This window comes from Balaenoptera musculus, chromosome 18 (assembly GCF_009873245.2).
Source record: "Balaenoptera musculus isolate JJ_BM4_2016_0621 chromosome 18, mBalMus1.pri.v3, whole genome shotgun sequence".
In the NCBI taxonomy this organism is placed as follows: domain Eukaryota; kingdom Metazoa; phylum Chordata; class Mammalia; order Artiodactyla; family Balaenopteridae; genus Balaenoptera; species Balaenoptera musculus.
This window is the reverse complement of record NC_045802.1, coordinates 50,496,949-50,513,676: the sequence shown is the minus strand read 5'-3', so window position 1 is coordinate 50,513,676 and position 16,728 is coordinate 50,496,949. Positions and strand designations below refer to the sequence as shown.

Below are 16,728 nucleotides of genomic sequence, written 5' to 3'. Positions count from 1 at the left end.
TTGGTTTACAAACGCTGACTTTTCTTGTAGTTATATCCGACGAGGTGAGAGTCATTGGTGGATGAAGGGCTCAACTCCTACCCAGATCTCAGAGATCATCATTAAACTTGTTAAGGATATGGCGGCAGTAAGTTCCCATCCTCCTGATCGTTATGTCAGTGAAGTACAGTAGAAACCTGATTAACAAAGCGAGTAGCATAATCTTTGTGCTGAATTGATAGGAGAACATTCGTGTTATTTTGCTTTGCTTACAAGGTCCATTTCGTAGGTTCACTATTGCACAATTTGTCTTTCCAGCTGGTGATAAATTTGCCCTTTGTGTAAACTATGTTCATTTCAAGTTTCCCAATTAATTTACTTGAGAATTATTATGTAAGTCTTCCAAGACTTTAAAACTTAAAAAAAAAAAGTATACTCTTTGAACCCTAAAAAAACAGCCTGAGCCCAAGAGCCTAAAGGAAAAAAAGGGCTTTTCAGAGCAAAGGTTTCTCGCTGTCTTTTAGTTCTCACAGTTTATGAACATCCTGTACCGCTGTCTTTAGGTGTTGCTTTTGCAGGGAGATCCTGGAGTGCGGAGGAAAGGGAATTACTTCTCAGAGTGCCTGGCTCTCACTGCTTGCTCCATGTTAGTTTCCTCACATCCCATTGTATTTCCAGGAGTTCAGCCTGAGGAGGGCAGGACACTGTGGATGACAGGTTCCTGAGAGGTAGAGTAGGTGGCAAGCATTTTGGAAGAGGAGGAATTGGAATTTGAACTGTCCCTTTAAAGATTGATAGTGTGTGGGTATGAGACGAGTAAGGATATTCTGGGGAAATATGAAGTTCTGTCACTTTTCCCAACAGTGTGGACATTTCCTCAATCAGAGAATTGGAGAATTTTTTCCATTCTCAAATAGGCTTTCTGGGTATGTTCATTGGATATAAATATTTATGAAAGATGTTTAGGAACACTGAAATTCTCTAGGAGTAACATGTTGGTGTTCAGTAAAAATCAAGTTAGCAAATTAAGGTAGTTGTAATTTGAACCCATTTATGCTCTCAGGTTCCAGTAATACTCTTCTAAAGCACTTAGCTTAGCTGTAGGAGCTCCGTGTTAAATAACAGGGTTTCATGATCAGAATTTCTCAGTCATAGACAGCCTAGTATTTGTTATGTTTTTATCTACATGTAAGGTGAAATGCCCTTGAACTCTGTAATACAGAGTATTGAGAACTTAAATTTTTATTTTCTTTTCTTTTGAATCATCAAAATAGTAAGTAAAAGTAAATTTTTATTTTCTTTTCTTTTGAATCATCAAAATAGTAAGTAAAAGTTGAATTTTTCATATAGTTGTGAAGGATTTTTATATTAAAGTATGCCCCTTGATCTAAGATTCCACTAGCAAATAAATTTTCCTTTTTGGTGAGAGATGTTCAGAGAACAGAATCTGCTCCTTTGATTATGCTTTTCTGGTTGTTTATTAAATTATTCTATCCTGCTCATTAGGGTCATTTGTCAGAAGCGTGGTCCCGAGTGACAAAAAATGCCATTGCAGAAACCATCATTGCCTTGACCAAGATGGAGGAAGAATTTAGATCTCCAGTGAGATGTATTGCAACAACTAGGGTAGGTTTCCTTTCACTTGGTCTATATTGTTGCATGTTCTTTTTCAGTAACAGATTTGAACAAACTTAAATCAATAAGCCAGCTTAGTTTACTTTTCTAAAAAATTTATTTTATTGAAGTATAGTTGATTTATAATGTGTTAATTCCTATTGTACAGCAAAGTGATTCAGTTATCTATCTATCTATATCTATATATATATATATACATACTTCTTCATATTCTTTTCCATTATGGTTCATCCCAGGACATTGAATGTAGTTCCCTGTGCTATACAGTAGGACCTTGCTGTTTGTCAATTCTCTGTATAATAGTTTGTATCTGCTAATCCCAAACTCCCAATCCATCCCTACCCTACCGACCTCACTTTTTTTTCTTACCAAATATTGTATTTATTGAAAAAGTATGAAGGGCTTTTTTGAATTATAAGCTAAGCCTGGTAATTTTTAATGTTCACTGTTATGTGTTCTTTATCACTTGTTTTTGTAATTATTTAGGGAGCTAAGGATATACTCATTAAAAAAAGCTAAATTACCTATATGTCAGTGTACTGTCCTTCTAATGATGTATTTACTGTTAATTTTAGTGTCAGCATGACGTTGTGATAGACTGAAGGTCCTTTAAAGACAAGGCCCCTGCCTACTCCTTCGGTAATAACTCAGTTGTCCTAAAATAGAGTCCTATAGCCTACTTACTGAATGTGTAGGCCTTACTTTTCAAAAGCAGAAAGTGTGTGCCCAGGGCACAATGAGGCAGAATCTCTTAGGAAGTGAGATTGCATCCTTCAGATGAGATGCAAGCTATTGTAAATTTTAACGTACCAAATTTTATGTCTCATATACTTCCAAAAGAGATTTGAGATTTCCTTGAAGCAGGGCAGTTTGTGACAGCATTAGGAAGAAGTCAAAGCTCGTAGAAATTGCTTAAGTTAATCCTCAGAAGTCTGGAAAAGAAGATACATTGTATCTCCCTTGGGCAGAAAAAACCAGTTTATGCCATGTTGCCAGTGAGTGTGACTCTGAAGCAGCTGCTCTGACAGTCACCCTTTCCCACCACGTATACGCTGCACTCGTTCTTCAGTCGGCTCTCCCCTTTCTCCTTGCATAACTTTAATTTTCTTCTGGTTTCTCTTTTCCTATTTTATTTCCCCCTTACTCTTCATGTCCAGTGATACTCGCATGCACTTCTCAGAGTTGAGACGGTTAAGTATTATTTTCTGTTTTTCAGTAATGAAGAGATATATTATTCTATGTAAAAATGAAGCTTGCTCTTTAAGCCTCAGAAAGTTTTAAACTATTTTTGAGGACAATCTTCTAACGCTTGTTAGACGTTTACTTATTTCTGACAAAGTGTACCCCGCATAGTGCTAGACTGTTAGAGGCATAGAGATTTCCTTGGAATTTAATGCCTCAGGCAGATATTAGATGGAAAATGTGTAGAAGGCATTGGTATATTAAATATGTAAATTTATGTATTGATATGTAGTTTACATATCAGAATAATAAAGGTTGATTTTATATGTCAGGTAGACAACAGAATGGTTCATCAGAGCAACAGTCATTTACCCAGTATGTCTTTGAGTACCTACTGTGTGCATGGCACACACAGTAGAGGGCGTGGGTGCCTGGTACCACACCAGGAAGACTTGAGTGCCACTGGGGATCTACGTCTTTTCAAGTGCAGCTGGCATTCACTGAGCTGTGGCGGTGGGTGCTCTGTAAGGCGTAACCCCACGCTCTGTAGTGTAACAGCCTTTCCCCTCGGCAGCTCTGGCTCGCTCTGGCGTCGCTGTGCGTTCTCGACCAGGACCACGTGGATCGCCTCTCCTCAGGGAGATGGATGGGAAAGGATGGGCAACAGAAACAAATGGTAAGATCAGAGTTACTTTATAAAAATTTAGCTTGTTTTTCTTCACAGTAAGCTTTGGCTTAGCTTTAAAAAAAAGACTCTGTGTGTCAAATTACACAGTTAGTGGAACTCTTGAAAAATTGTGTCACATTGCCCAAGTTCATCTCACAAGTCTATTTCACTTAGGGTTCCCTCTTCATAGTATATTAGGGGATTTAATTACATAAAAAAACTGTTCCCTTCTTCTCTGAGTCATGTTTGCATCATATCAAAGTTTGGTTTTAGCTAGACTCTGATTCTATATCTAGATTTTGTACTAGGATGTAATCGGTTTTATGATAAGAAGGAAATAAAGTAGTAAGAGAACAACATGATATACCATTTATTCACAGATGTACTTAAAGTGGGTTTGATAAGTATCCCTCGCTTCACTGGAAGGAAAAACTTTATACAGGCCCTTTCAACATTTTCTTTTTAACATCCAAGTTTCAAAAATGCATTATTTATTCATTTAGCATACAGAATGTTTGAATATATGGGAGAAATTTTCTTAAGTCGCTAAGAAAAGTATACATGTTTATTTTGTTAATCATTGAATGCCCATAGCACATTAATCATTGATTTGGGGATTTTGAGGCCTTTTTTTTATATATATAAATTTATTTTACTTTATTTATTTATATATTTTTGGCTGCGTTGGGTCTTCGTTGTGGTGCGCAGGCTTCTCATTGCGGTGGCTTCTCTTGTTGCGAAGCACGGGCTCTAGGTGTGCGGGCTTCAGTAGTTGTATGGCACGCGGGCTTAGTTGCTCCGCAGCATGCAGGATCTCCCCAGATCAGGGCTCGAACCCGTGTCCCCTGCATTGGCAGGCGGATTCTTAACCACTGCGCCACCACCAGGGAAGCCCGAGGGCTTTTTATAGTTAAGTACACTTGCCATAATTCTGTTTAATGTTCAGATTCTAAATTCTTATTCGAGTTCAGAGTAACAGTCTGTTCCTGTTGTAAATAAATCACATTCAATTTGTATGAGCATTTAAGACTTTCTTGTTAATCTTTTGTAATGTATGGAAATGTCCTGTTCTAGCCTATGTGTGATAACCATGATGATGGTGAAACTGCAGCAATCATTTTGTGCAACGTATGTGGAAACTTATGTACTGACTGTGACAGATTCCTTCATCTTCATCGGCGAACCAAAACTCATCAAAGACAGGTGAAGATTTCTGCATTTACATGCAGAATAGTATGTGTAACATAAAATATATTCAGTAAGAAATAAATGTGGGAAGGAGACTTGGTGTAATGGGAGAAAAATGAACCTTGGAATCAAAGACCTTGGTGGAGTTCCCAGCTGTCTCATTTACCAGCTGTGTAAATCAAGCATGTTGTTGAACCTCTGAGACTTGGTTTCCACATTTATAAAAATGGGGCTGTTGTGAAGATTAAAGAGAAGACTAGAAATATCTGGAATTTCTTAGAGTGCTTAATAAATAAAAGCCATTTTCATTTTGAATAATTAAAATTTATACTTCTTTCAGAGTGATATATTTTCCCCTTTTCTTTAATGATACAATAGGTCTTCAAAGAAGAAGAAGAAGCTATAAAGGTTGACCTTCATGAAGGTTGTGGTAGAACCAAATTGTTCTGGTTGATGGCACTAGCAGATTCTAAAACCATGAAGGCAATGGTGGAATTCCGAGAACACACAGGTAAAAGGATTTAAGATTGAACCGTGCCTGACAAATAGATTGAACCATCCCTACTGATTACGATTAAACTAGATGTTAGTTTAATTTAATTATCTAATGTGAATAATTTTGAGTGTTTTCTATTAAGTGATTATGAGATCATTGATCACTGTCTGTATTTTTATATTTACTAGACAGTGTTCAGTGTTCTATTGTAGAACATTAGATTAAAAGTCAGGAAAGTTGGTTTGCCATGAACTAGCTGTGTGACCTTGGGCAAGTCATTTTATCTCCAAAATATGCATTTTTCATTTTGATTTTTTTCTAAAGTCTGGTGTATTCCCAGCTTAAAGGTACATTGAATCTTACAGATTCTCAATTTTCAGCACCTCTGTAGTCTGCCGTTTATCTGACACAAATTTCTGATTTTGGTGTCAGATGTAAATCTGACAAATTTAAATATGAATAACTTTTCATGCTGCAAGAGCATGGTCTTTTCTTTTCTCACAGCTGATTCTTTTTTCTCCTATTTTCCCTCCATACCATATTACATTAATGAATGTTCTAGTGTTTGAACCATCATTGTATTTATGACCTAAACTATCCTTTTTAAAAAACATTTTCTGTAAATATTGCTAAGTTCACTTATATTTAGAATTTTGTACTTGTGTTTTAAAATGAGCTTGGTCTGTATTTTTCAAATCTTGTTCTTTTTCCTTTTGTTCTTTGTTTTATTGATTCCATTCCTCCTTTAACTATTTCAAACATATTTAAATTCCTTTTCAAATTTTTCTATTATCTTTAGTTCCCTGGGTGGGAATTCTTCTGTTATTCACGTTTCATATTCTCTGCTGATAGGTTTTCTCCTATACCTTGTAATGTTGTCATTGGGAAAGGTACCTAATGATTTCCCTTTCTTCTATGTATCTTTATTTAATTTTTGTTGTTATATTTTGTCTGGCATTGTGCTTTTGTAATGAGGGGGCTTACCGTAGCTGCTCGACCTGCTATCTTGACTAGAAGCCTAGTCTGTTTCTGTGTACTGAAGAAGTATAAATAAATCAGTTAATAATTTATTTGGCTTCAGGTAGCTCTTCAGTCTCTTATCCTTTTTTGTGTGTGATTATTTACTTTATAATTAGGGCAGCTTACAACCCTTCAGCTGCAAAACTGCCAGGCTGATTTCTCACTTATAGCAACTGATACATATCCCTGCTTGCTTGATTTGTTTTCTTCAGTTAGTTATATTAAAATATGTAGAAAACATATACTTAAGGAGGATTTTTCTTTTCTGCTTGAACCTAGGTAAACCCACCACAAGTAGCTCGGAAGCATGCCGTTTCTGTGGTTCCAGGAGTGGAACAGAGTTGTCTGCTGTTGGCAGTGTTTGTTCTGATGCAGATTGCCAGGTGCGTGTATAGTTAGTTAGGCCATCATGTAAGGAATAGCATGTGTTCCCTCATGACACCTTCACTTCATATAAATAGGAGTCTGAGCTCAGCATCACTTTTGTTTTCTAAATTAGTGTGTTACCCATGTCAAGAGTTAAATGCTTTATCAAAGCTGGAGAATGGATCAGTTAAAGCTCTCAAACCCAAATCAGTCTCTTTTGTGTGTTTCCCAACTACCACCATCATATATATTTAGCATTTACTTCCGTGCTAGAAGCAGATAAAAAGCTATGGGCTGCCTTTCCTTTGCTTCTTACACATTTTATTCACTTGTTTCCTTAAAGTTGTTTATGCATGAACATCTGTACACATTCCATGCTATCCAAATATTTTTGATTCCTCAATTTAGTTAACAAGAATTTAGATAGTGTCCAGATAGTGAAGGATACCTGTATTTTTTTTAATCCCCATTTTGGTGAGAGGTAGGTGGTGATTGGATGATTATATGTCAGGAATTTTTTTTGGTTCGTGGCTATGCATGATAACAAATAGATTAAAATTGCAGCTCACTTTTAATCAGCATTCCCTTTATGTGGAGTGAAATTTTTTTAAATCACATTAGACTTTGTTAATAATCCTAAGTTATATGCAAACAAAGAATAAAAATAACTTTACTTTGTGGTTACTTAGCCTTATATCTATTTCCCATGGGAAAGTATCTTGGAAAATTAATATAATGGATGTAACTACCAGGATGTGTGCCTTTTTTGATATTTTCTGTGCCATTGTAATTCATCTTTAACAGGAATATGCTAAGATAGCCTGTAGCAAGACGCATGCTTGTGGCCATCCATGCGGAGGTGTTAAAAACGAAGAGCGCTGTCTGCCCTGTCTACACGGCTGTGATAAAAGTGCCGCGACCCTGAAGCAGGACGCTGACGACATGTGCATGATCTGTTTCACAGAAGCGCTCTCCGCAGCACCGGCCATTCAGGTTGTCTCTGCTTTTAACGTGTTAAGTGTGCCTAGATTTTTCAATAGGAAATATAAATATACATGTCAAATAAACAAACGACTGAGTCTTTCTTATACCATTGGGAGAAAATATCCCACTAATATCCACCAGTTTATTAAAGAGCGAATGCTGTCTCTTTATGTTCTGTCTCCATTTTGTGCAGTGAGCTTTAATCTGTGATTTGTGTGAGCCTGTGTAATCAATTGAATGTATAAAATGTTCATAAGGGAGAAAAAAATAATTAGATTATCCAATAGCTTCTCTCTTCTTAATATCCAGAATCCAGCATGGCCTTTTATAGCATTATGTAATTGATCTAGGCATGACGATACATACCTCTATATATAATATACATACCTATATCTATGATGTTAGTAATGTTATAGAAGTTACAATTTGCTAAATAAGTTTTTTTTAACATTTACTGGTTGTTTGTTTATATTTTCAGTTCCTGTGATTCCAAGACAATAACTATTCTCAAAAATAAATTTTAAATCTTTAAATCAGTAGTTTCCTCTTCTTCCTATGAGATACAAAATTGGATAATTTCACATTTCTCCCTAGCCCAGCTTTCTCTCTATAAGGTGGCGTTAATACATGAATGGTAAAAATTGGGAGAAGCTGAAGATCTAGTTCATAATGTCCCATGAATAACAGAGAAGTGCTGAAGTTTCACTGTACTGAATTTCTAGATTTTTCTCTTACCTGCCCTAAGTAGCACCTTACATTGACTAATCTGCCAGTTACTCGTGTTTATTGTTATCACATTGGCTTATATCCTTCTCTTTTCTTTATTTAAGCTGGATTGTAGTCACATATTCCACTTACAGTGCTGTCGACGAGTTTTGGAAAACAGATGGCTTGGTCCAAGGATAACATTTGGATTTATATCTTGTCCCATTTGCAAGGTATGGAAAGAATCAGAAATTATCTGCTTTCTATTAATTTTCATCTTTGTCTTCATCTTTCATCTTTCAAAATATACATGGCAGCATCTCTCAGTGTCCTTCTTAGTCTATTTTGTACCACCAGCCCCCATCAGTTTCTGCTTTCTTCACCCAGGTAGTACCTGAGAATAAGATCTTTCTATCTATTATACTACATTTCAAGACATTAATTGTCCATTAAAAGCTGATTAAATTAAACTGTTGCATCAGAAAATTCATTTAGATATCATCGTGCATTGAAGGGCACGCATCACTGCTTTCAGACCCCCTGAGAGTTCAGGCCATGTGACTTGTCAGTGGGTGACTGACTACCAAAAAGAAGAATGAGCCTGTGGTGCTTGTAGGTACTGATACCTGCCGTGAAAGAGTGAAACCTGAACTTTTTAAGTGCCATCCGGACAGATTCTTTAGAGCTCAGGTAAAATAAGGAGAAAATTCTTGAGATTTTGACAGGTCTCTGCAAAGATAGTAACCAAAGTAGCAGGTTATTTTGGCAAGCTAATAATGTTTAACAAAAAACTTTTGTTTAAGAATGTACTGCCAGACTGGTGTTTAGGGTGTAACATGGACTTAGCACAGTCATTGCTTAGACTGAGCAATATTCAAAAAGATGATAGTATTTTCTCTCCCTTCTCATTTGTTGCCACAAAGAAAAGTCACATTCAGGAAATGATAGATGAAAGTGATATAGAAAATACTACTTGTTCATTTCTATTATCTAACATTCTGCCCCACCCCCAAGGAACCAAAACACACACAGAGGGATATTTGTGGCAGCAGGGTAACCTTTTATTCCCAGAAAAGCTAAGGCAGCAGGAGATATATTTCATACTCAGGAATATGAAGCTAATCAAATGGAATTTTCGTGTTCTGTGCCCCACTTGCCGCCACTTTCCCTGCTCTTGGGAAACTATAGGCTTGTGAGGACTTTACAGGATTATTATTTTTTTTTTTTTTTTTTTTTTTTTTTTTTGGCTGCGTTGGGTCTTCGTTTCTGTGCGAGGGCTTTCTCTAGTTGCGGCGAGCGAGGGCCACTCTTCATCGTGGTGCGTGGGCCGCTCACTATCGCGGCCTCTCTTGTTGCGGAGCACAGGCTCCAGACGCGCAGGCTCAGTAGTTGTGGCTCACGGGCCCAGTTGCTCCGCGGCATGTGGGATCTTCCCAGACCAGGGCTTGAACCCGTGTCCCCTGCGTTGGCAGGCAGATTCTCAACCACTGCACCACCAGGGAAGCCCCTACAGGATTATTTTTAAATGGCATTTTATTTAGGAAATGTTTGGTTATCTCCTGTCCTAGCAGGGTGCTTGGCACTTGGGTGAATACTAAGTGTTTGTTGAATTAATAAATAAATGATTCTGTTAAAGAATGTTCATTTTTCAAAATTTCAGAACAAAATAAATCATATCGTGTTAAAAGACCTGCTTGATCCTATAAAAGAGCTCTATGAGGATGTCAGAAGAAAAGCCCTAATGAGACTGGAATATGAAGGTCTGCATAAGAGCGAAGCTATCACAACCCCTGGTGTGAGATTTTATAATGACCCGGCTGGCTATGCCATGAATAGATATGCATATTATGTCTGCTACAAATGCAGAAAGGTATGCTGTTAATCATACTATGAATCATTAAGATTACCTGTGTGATTAAGAAGTTGAATTGTATAGTGATGTCTAATTATTCTTACATTTTAAGTCTAAAGTTAAAAATGAGAAAGTTTGGTGCTGTGCTTCAAGTAGAATTTATTTTCTTAATTTGTTTTGGGACTTTTTTTTTTAACATATACAGACTATTTCCAAAACCAACATGAAGTATTTCTCTACACAGGCTATTTCCCATCAGCAGTCCCCTCTTGTTTTCCAAATCCAGTTGACTCTGGAATAAACTTCTTTTGCTTACCTCTTTTGACCATTCCCTTCTTAAAATCCTTACCTCCTTGGCTTCCAGGACAAGACTCTCTTTGGTATCTTCCTTCCTTTCTGGTCACTTGTCTTTAACCCCCTCACAGAGTTCCTTTTTATTCATCTACTCCTTACATATTTGTTTCCCCGGCCCTCCATTCTTGCCTAATCATACCTCCTCACCTTTGGTGACCTGTATACCCATGCCTTTGCCTGCCACCTGTATTGTTCTGACCCTCCAAAATTTTTGAGATCTGGATACAAATACCCAACTGTCTACCAGACATTTAGATTTCTCACAGATACTTCTGACTCTCTCGATCTCCAGTCTGTATTAACAAATGAACAAAGTCAATTCTGCCTCCAAATCTCTCTCGAGTTCTTTTTCCTTTCCATGGTTCTGTCTTTAGCAACCCTAATCATGTTCTTTGGTAATCATAGTAGCCTTCTTACTGGGCTGGAGCCCCTGACTTCTCCATTCCATGCTTTACACTTACAGTTCCACTAGCAGATGAACGTTTCTAGATCCCAGATCTGATCGTTCGGCTTCTAATCCTCCGCCTCTCTAGTCTCATCTCCCAGCAGGTCACCTCTTGTGCCCCGTGCAGCGAAACACCGAACAGCTTGCAGTGGCCCAAACGGGGCCGTGTTGGCTCACTCACCCACACCTCCACGCTGTGGCCGGGGCCCTTCTGTCCATGGAATGCTCTTCTCTGCCTCCTACTCTGCATCTTACTCTCACTTGCCACCCACGCACACGCACACGCTCGTAGGCACGGCCAGATCTGTGCAATCACGCTTCCGGATTCGGCTCCGGTTTCGCCTCCTCCGCAGCGTGCCCCGACCTCCCCACCACCGCCGCGCCATTTTGATGTGTCGCATACGTCCGGCTAAGCGCTCATTATTCTGCGTTATGGTGACCGGTTCACGTGTCTCTCTGTCCCCCTTGATAAGTTCCATGAGGACGGAGACTATGTTTCTTAAGTTCTCTCTCTCTAGTACTTGGCACTTATTAGACACTAAGTTAATTGGAGAATGAATAAATGAAGGAAGGAATCAATATATGAAAGATGCATAGTCTCCCAAAGTAACAGAAAGAAAATACAGATAATGAATGGAAGGCTAAATAGATAGATGGTAGCCAGAAAGGCAGACAAATACACACACCCAAGGAAAGACCAGTGGTGTACATTTGTGAAACTTGAATTGTTACAAATAATAAAATACTATTTCTGTGTGTTTAATGTACTGAACCTCATAAATGAATACTGTGCTACCACACAGATGACAGTCAGATGTCCAGGAAGCCATGCAGGGAATCTAGAAAAGTAAAACAGCTGGAATAGGCCCCCAGGACAAATGAAATACTTCTGAGGCCTGATTTAGCTGGTGGATGACCATTTATAGCCTCTTTATCGATGAAGCCTGTCTTTCAGCTTGTTTTTCTAGTACAAATAATAGATTTCTACTGACTCATCTTATTTATACCCAATTATGGATATAGTTTTTTTGTCTATGAGACATGTTATATATGCAGAATGCCCCAGTTATAATTGGTCTAATTTATTTTGTGCCCAGAGCAAATAGAGAGGAATTACCCATGATGATAACTTCATATATTCAAGTATCTGTATTAGATACTGTCGAGTTCCTACATGTAGTGTAGCTCTGTAAGTACGAGCAATGTTCTGAACAGAATATCCAAATTTGCCTTTCCTTTTTAAAAATTTTTATATGATCAAAATTGATTTTTTTTCTTTCCCATTAGCCTCAGGATTATAATTTTATACTAATATTTATTTTAGGCATTTTTTTAGCGTAGTAGAAGGGAATATGTTATTTAATATTTCAAAAAGAGGAAAACTATTCAAACTTTGCCCTGGAAAATCACAGCTTCTCTTTACTACTTAATATCCTATTCTTGATATTTATTTGGAAGATTATACATTCTTTTGTTATTTTGCTTTGACAGTACAATGTTTGAACTTTCTACTGTTAAGTACGGATCCATTCCAGAACTGAAGTAGCTTTATTTCATACCCTGATCTATTTCTTACCGGCAGCAATATGGGTAGCCACTTGGCATTACAAGGGAATGTCGATAGACAATAGTGTTTCCTGAGACCTCTTGATCTCACTTCCATTGCACCCACACTGAACCTCCCATGGCAGAGTTTTCTGTTTCCTGCTGTGATCTGAATGCATTCCCTCCTTAGGCATATTTCGGTGGCGAAGCTCGCTGCGATGCTGAGGCTGGACAGGGAGATGATTATGATCCCAGAGAGCTCATTTGCGGTGCCTGTTCTGATGTGTCCAGGGCTCAGGTGGGCAGAACATTTTATTAGAAAGGACGGTTTAGAAATGTTAAACTTCTGTGTCTTTAAAATAATAATATAACGAATATGATGAGGATAGTATAGTAACGTTTTTTTCCCCAGTGCTTTCTGATGTTTGTAGGGCAGTGTATAATTTTCCAGATCATTTTGTATATATTATTTCTTTTGGATGGTATTTGCATTTTATAATTTTGTCTCCCATAAGATAATCACCATATTTCAACAAGTAATAAATTTACTTATTTCATTTTCTTAAACCTGCAGTCACACTTTTAGGTTTTCCCGTCTTCAGTGAAATCTTAACAATACATCTATGAGATTGAGAGATAGAAGAAATATTATTAATTTTTCAATTTGGCTGACCAAGAAACATTCACAAGGAAATTAAATGGCTAGCTTATTAAATAATATTGGTTATTATGGAGCTGGGATTTAAACTTGGGGCTTCGTCCCAACCTTTTGGGCCAAGCCACATATTTATTCAATATTTTAATGTGTGTATCATCAGTTTTTCAGTCAGTTTTGAGAGCTGTGTGTACTCTCAAAATATGAATCACTGAGTTATGTGTATGATTTTCTTAAGTATAGTTGAAATAGACTCGCCATCATCTTGTATTTATTTTCTTTTGCTGTAGATGTGTCCGAAACATGGCACAGACTTTTTGGAATATAAATGTCGCTACTGCTGTTCAGTGGCAGTCTTTTTCTGTTTTGGAACAACGCATTTTTGTAATGCTTGTCATGATGATTTTCAGAGAATGACTAGCATTCCTAAGGAAGAACTACCACACTGTCCTGCAGGTATGCTTTTAATATTTATAAATATGGTTATAATGTATATGGTATCTTGTTTTATTTAATGATCACATGAGAACACTTTGTTTCAAGTGGCAGAAACCCAGTTCAAACTATCCTAAAGAAACAAAGGGAATTCCTCGGCCCTTGTAAGCTTCTGACTTTCTGAGTGGAGTAAAAAGTAAGATGACCATCATGAATGAGGGGCTCAAAGCTGTAAGAAGCAATTGTGTGGGGACTGAGAAGGAAGTCAGCTAAGGATTAGTAGAAGGATTGCTGCTCCGCACTAAAGGGCCATGAGAAGTTTGAAATTATAAATTGATAATAGAACCATTTAAAAGGATTTTGTGATTTTTTTTTTTTTTTTTGGTCACACATCTGCCTTTATTGTGAGCAGCTCTGATACTTTTTAAGAAGCCTGGGACCAGCACCATAAAATGGACAAGTGATTTGATCTAGAATGGCTGGGAATGGGCAGCACAGTGATCATCAGAAAGCCAAGGGAATTAAAGAAGCCACTGAGAATACAGGAGAGATGATTGTCTATGGAGGTCAGGCTGAGAAAAAGTGAATATGAAACCAAAAAGAGACAGAAAATTGGAAGAGGTCAGGAGGCTGGTGATCACAGTGGGGTGGAATACCAGGCTTAACAGAAGTGAGAAGAGTGGAAGGAGAGGTAATGTGACCACAGAAGAAACAGATCTGAAACGAGTGGAAATACATGCAAGAGCACATCCACCACAATGTACAACGTTGTTAAAGCTGGGAAACACACATTCTCATCCATTGCTTATCAGAGTGCAAATGGCAGAACCCTGTGGTGCCTCTCAAAATTGCCAATATACCTACCCTTCAACAATCCCACTTCTGGGGCTATAGCCACATATGTGAGAAAAATAAAAAAGAGCAGATATGAAGGTTATTCATTGCATCATTGTTTACAATAATACAAATTTGTAAACAATGCAAGTATCCAGTAAGAGGTTGGTTAAATACTAAATACTACACACTATTAAAAAAGGAAGGTGACTGAGGATGGAGTTTCTGTGTACTAATATGGAAAGATCTCTAGCAGATACTGTTAAATGAAGACTCAAGTTACTGGACAGTGTGAACAGTATGCCGTCTTTTGTAAGAAAGGGGGAAATGAGAATATATACTCATATGCATTTAAAAAAAAACACTGGGGAGATTGACAAGAAACTAATAAAACTGATTAACTATTGGGGAAAACAGGGAAAAATGTGATAAAAATGGGGGGAAGGTGACTTCTTTTTGTATGTAATTTTTTTTAATATTTTGATTTTTAAACCGTGTGAAATATATTATCTATTCAAAAACAAGGATAGTAAGATGAATAGGTTTTTTTTAAGTACGGCTACTCTTTGCTATTTGCTCATGTCAAGTAAAATTTGTTATACTATTCTTCCTCTACTTCCTTTACAGTAGAAGTACTTTAGGACTTTTAAAGAAGCTTTAAAGAAGCAAGATGAGAATAACGTGAGGCTAGAGTGTTTAGGAGAATGGCCAGAATAGAGACGTGAGCCACAATGAGCAGGAGGAGGGTGGTGAGCTGGAGGTCAGCGAATGAAGGGAGTGAAAAGGGGGCAGTGTTGTATGGATGAGGACAGGAGTCCAGATTAAGAAGCTGAAGTAGATAATCCTTCTGGACTGGGATAGGGACCCTATCCCTTCCTGTTGCATGCATGTGGTATGTTGAATTTTTTATAGTGAATGTTTTTATTTTTTGTGGTTAGAAGAAAATAATTTTTTAATTTTATATTTAATTTTATATTTGCATAACCACAGTCACATTATTTCTCTAAGTAACTTACGGGTGATTAATACTTACATTAGGTTTGTATGTGTGTGTGTGTTTTAATTATATTTTTTTGCCTCCTTCAAAATTTATACAGGTCCCAAAGGCAAACAGTTAGAAGGAACTGAATGTCCTCTCCATGTTGTGCATCCACCCACTGGAGAAGAGTTTGCCCTGGGTTGTGGAGTGTGCAGAAATGCTCACACTTTTTAGAACACTCAGATTCCTTTGTCTACAGAGAGAAAAGTTGCCTTCATCCCCCAAGCGGATGTGGTGAAGTTTAAACTCTGCTCAGGATAAGGACGGGACCATTTTTACATCCATGAAAATGAACCATTCACAGTGCAAGAAGGATGCCAAATACCATGTACATAATTCTTGCTATGGAAAGTTTCCCCATTATTTCAGTTTATCTTCTTTTGAACCACGACATCAAACTTGTGAGGTGTTTGCATGTGGCCATTATCGTCATTGGCCTGTGAAGCATTGGACATTTATAGATAATTGATATCAAAGAATTGCCATGCCCATGGACTAAGAATGATGCTGGCTTTCAAGCAAAAGAGAAAAATTATCATTGTTTATTGTATACTGCCTTTTTGTAATCCTGTACAATTGCATCACGGGTGGGGATAAAAAGAGGAATATTCTGGTTTATTTCCTAGACTGTTATTTAAAAAAAAAAATTGTGTTAGGACGGCATATAAATGTAATAAGTATCACACTGTATATAAAGATATCAATGTTTGTCCTGTATAAGAATTACTAAATTACAAATGCAGTTTCATTTAAACTTCTAGGTTAAGTTTGAGCCTGAAATTTTAATGAAGTGCAATACTGAGTGTGCCTCATTATCTTGCAGCTGTAAACATATTGGAATGTACATGTCAATAAACCACTGTACATTTTTATACAGTGATAAAGTCTAACAAGTGTGTAAGGTGTTGCTTGAGAAACAAAATTTAAATACTTAAGGTCTAAAACTCCATCCAATTTTCCTTGGAAAGAAATTTACTAACATAGCACAATCATAACCTTCAAAACTGTTTGTTAGGGAAAATAAGAGTAGTAATGAAGTATAATGTTGGAATCCTAACACTGGAGAGATGGATAGATAGATATTCATAAACAGACATATGCGAAAGATAGATAGAAGAAAATATTTAGGAAATTCACCAACCCCTCCACCTTATTAACCAGCACCTTTTTCAACGTGTATAACAATCAACAGAATCACTAGTCTTTTCTTTATCTAGTATAGACTGTGTGTTTTAGTAGATGTTTTTTACAGTTAACTCATGAAATTGACGAATTGTTGACTTACGATGAGTCATAAATCAGATTATATTTATTTCATGAGACTGACTGATCAAAACTTTTGATCAG

General features: G+C 37.2%; 1 protein-coding gene across 1 annotated transcript in view; it reads left to right on the top strand.

The window, feature by feature from the left end:
* MYCBP2 (MYC binding protein 2) overlaps positions 1-16,271 on the top strand; it is a 270,931-nt gene extending 254,660 nt beyond the window's left edge. The window contains 12 exon segments of the mRNA XM_036831466.1: positions 31-127; positions 1,486-1,605; positions 3,371-3,472; positions 4,538-4,666; positions 5,030-5,162; positions 6,447-6,550; positions 7,338-7,526; positions 8,348-8,455; positions 9,883-10,092; positions 12,609-12,716; positions 13,364-13,529; positions 15,440-16,271. Of these exon segments, the coding sequence (XP_036687361.1) occupies positions 31-127; positions 1,486-1,605; positions 3,371-3,472; positions 4,538-4,666; positions 5,030-5,162; positions 6,447-6,550; positions 7,338-7,526; positions 8,348-8,455; positions 9,883-10,092; positions 12,609-12,716; positions 13,364-13,529; positions 15,440-15,555 (1,582 nt within the window). The 3' untranslated portion in view covers positions 15,556-16,271.
* The last annotated feature ends 457 nt before the right edge of the window (positions 16,272-16,728 follow it).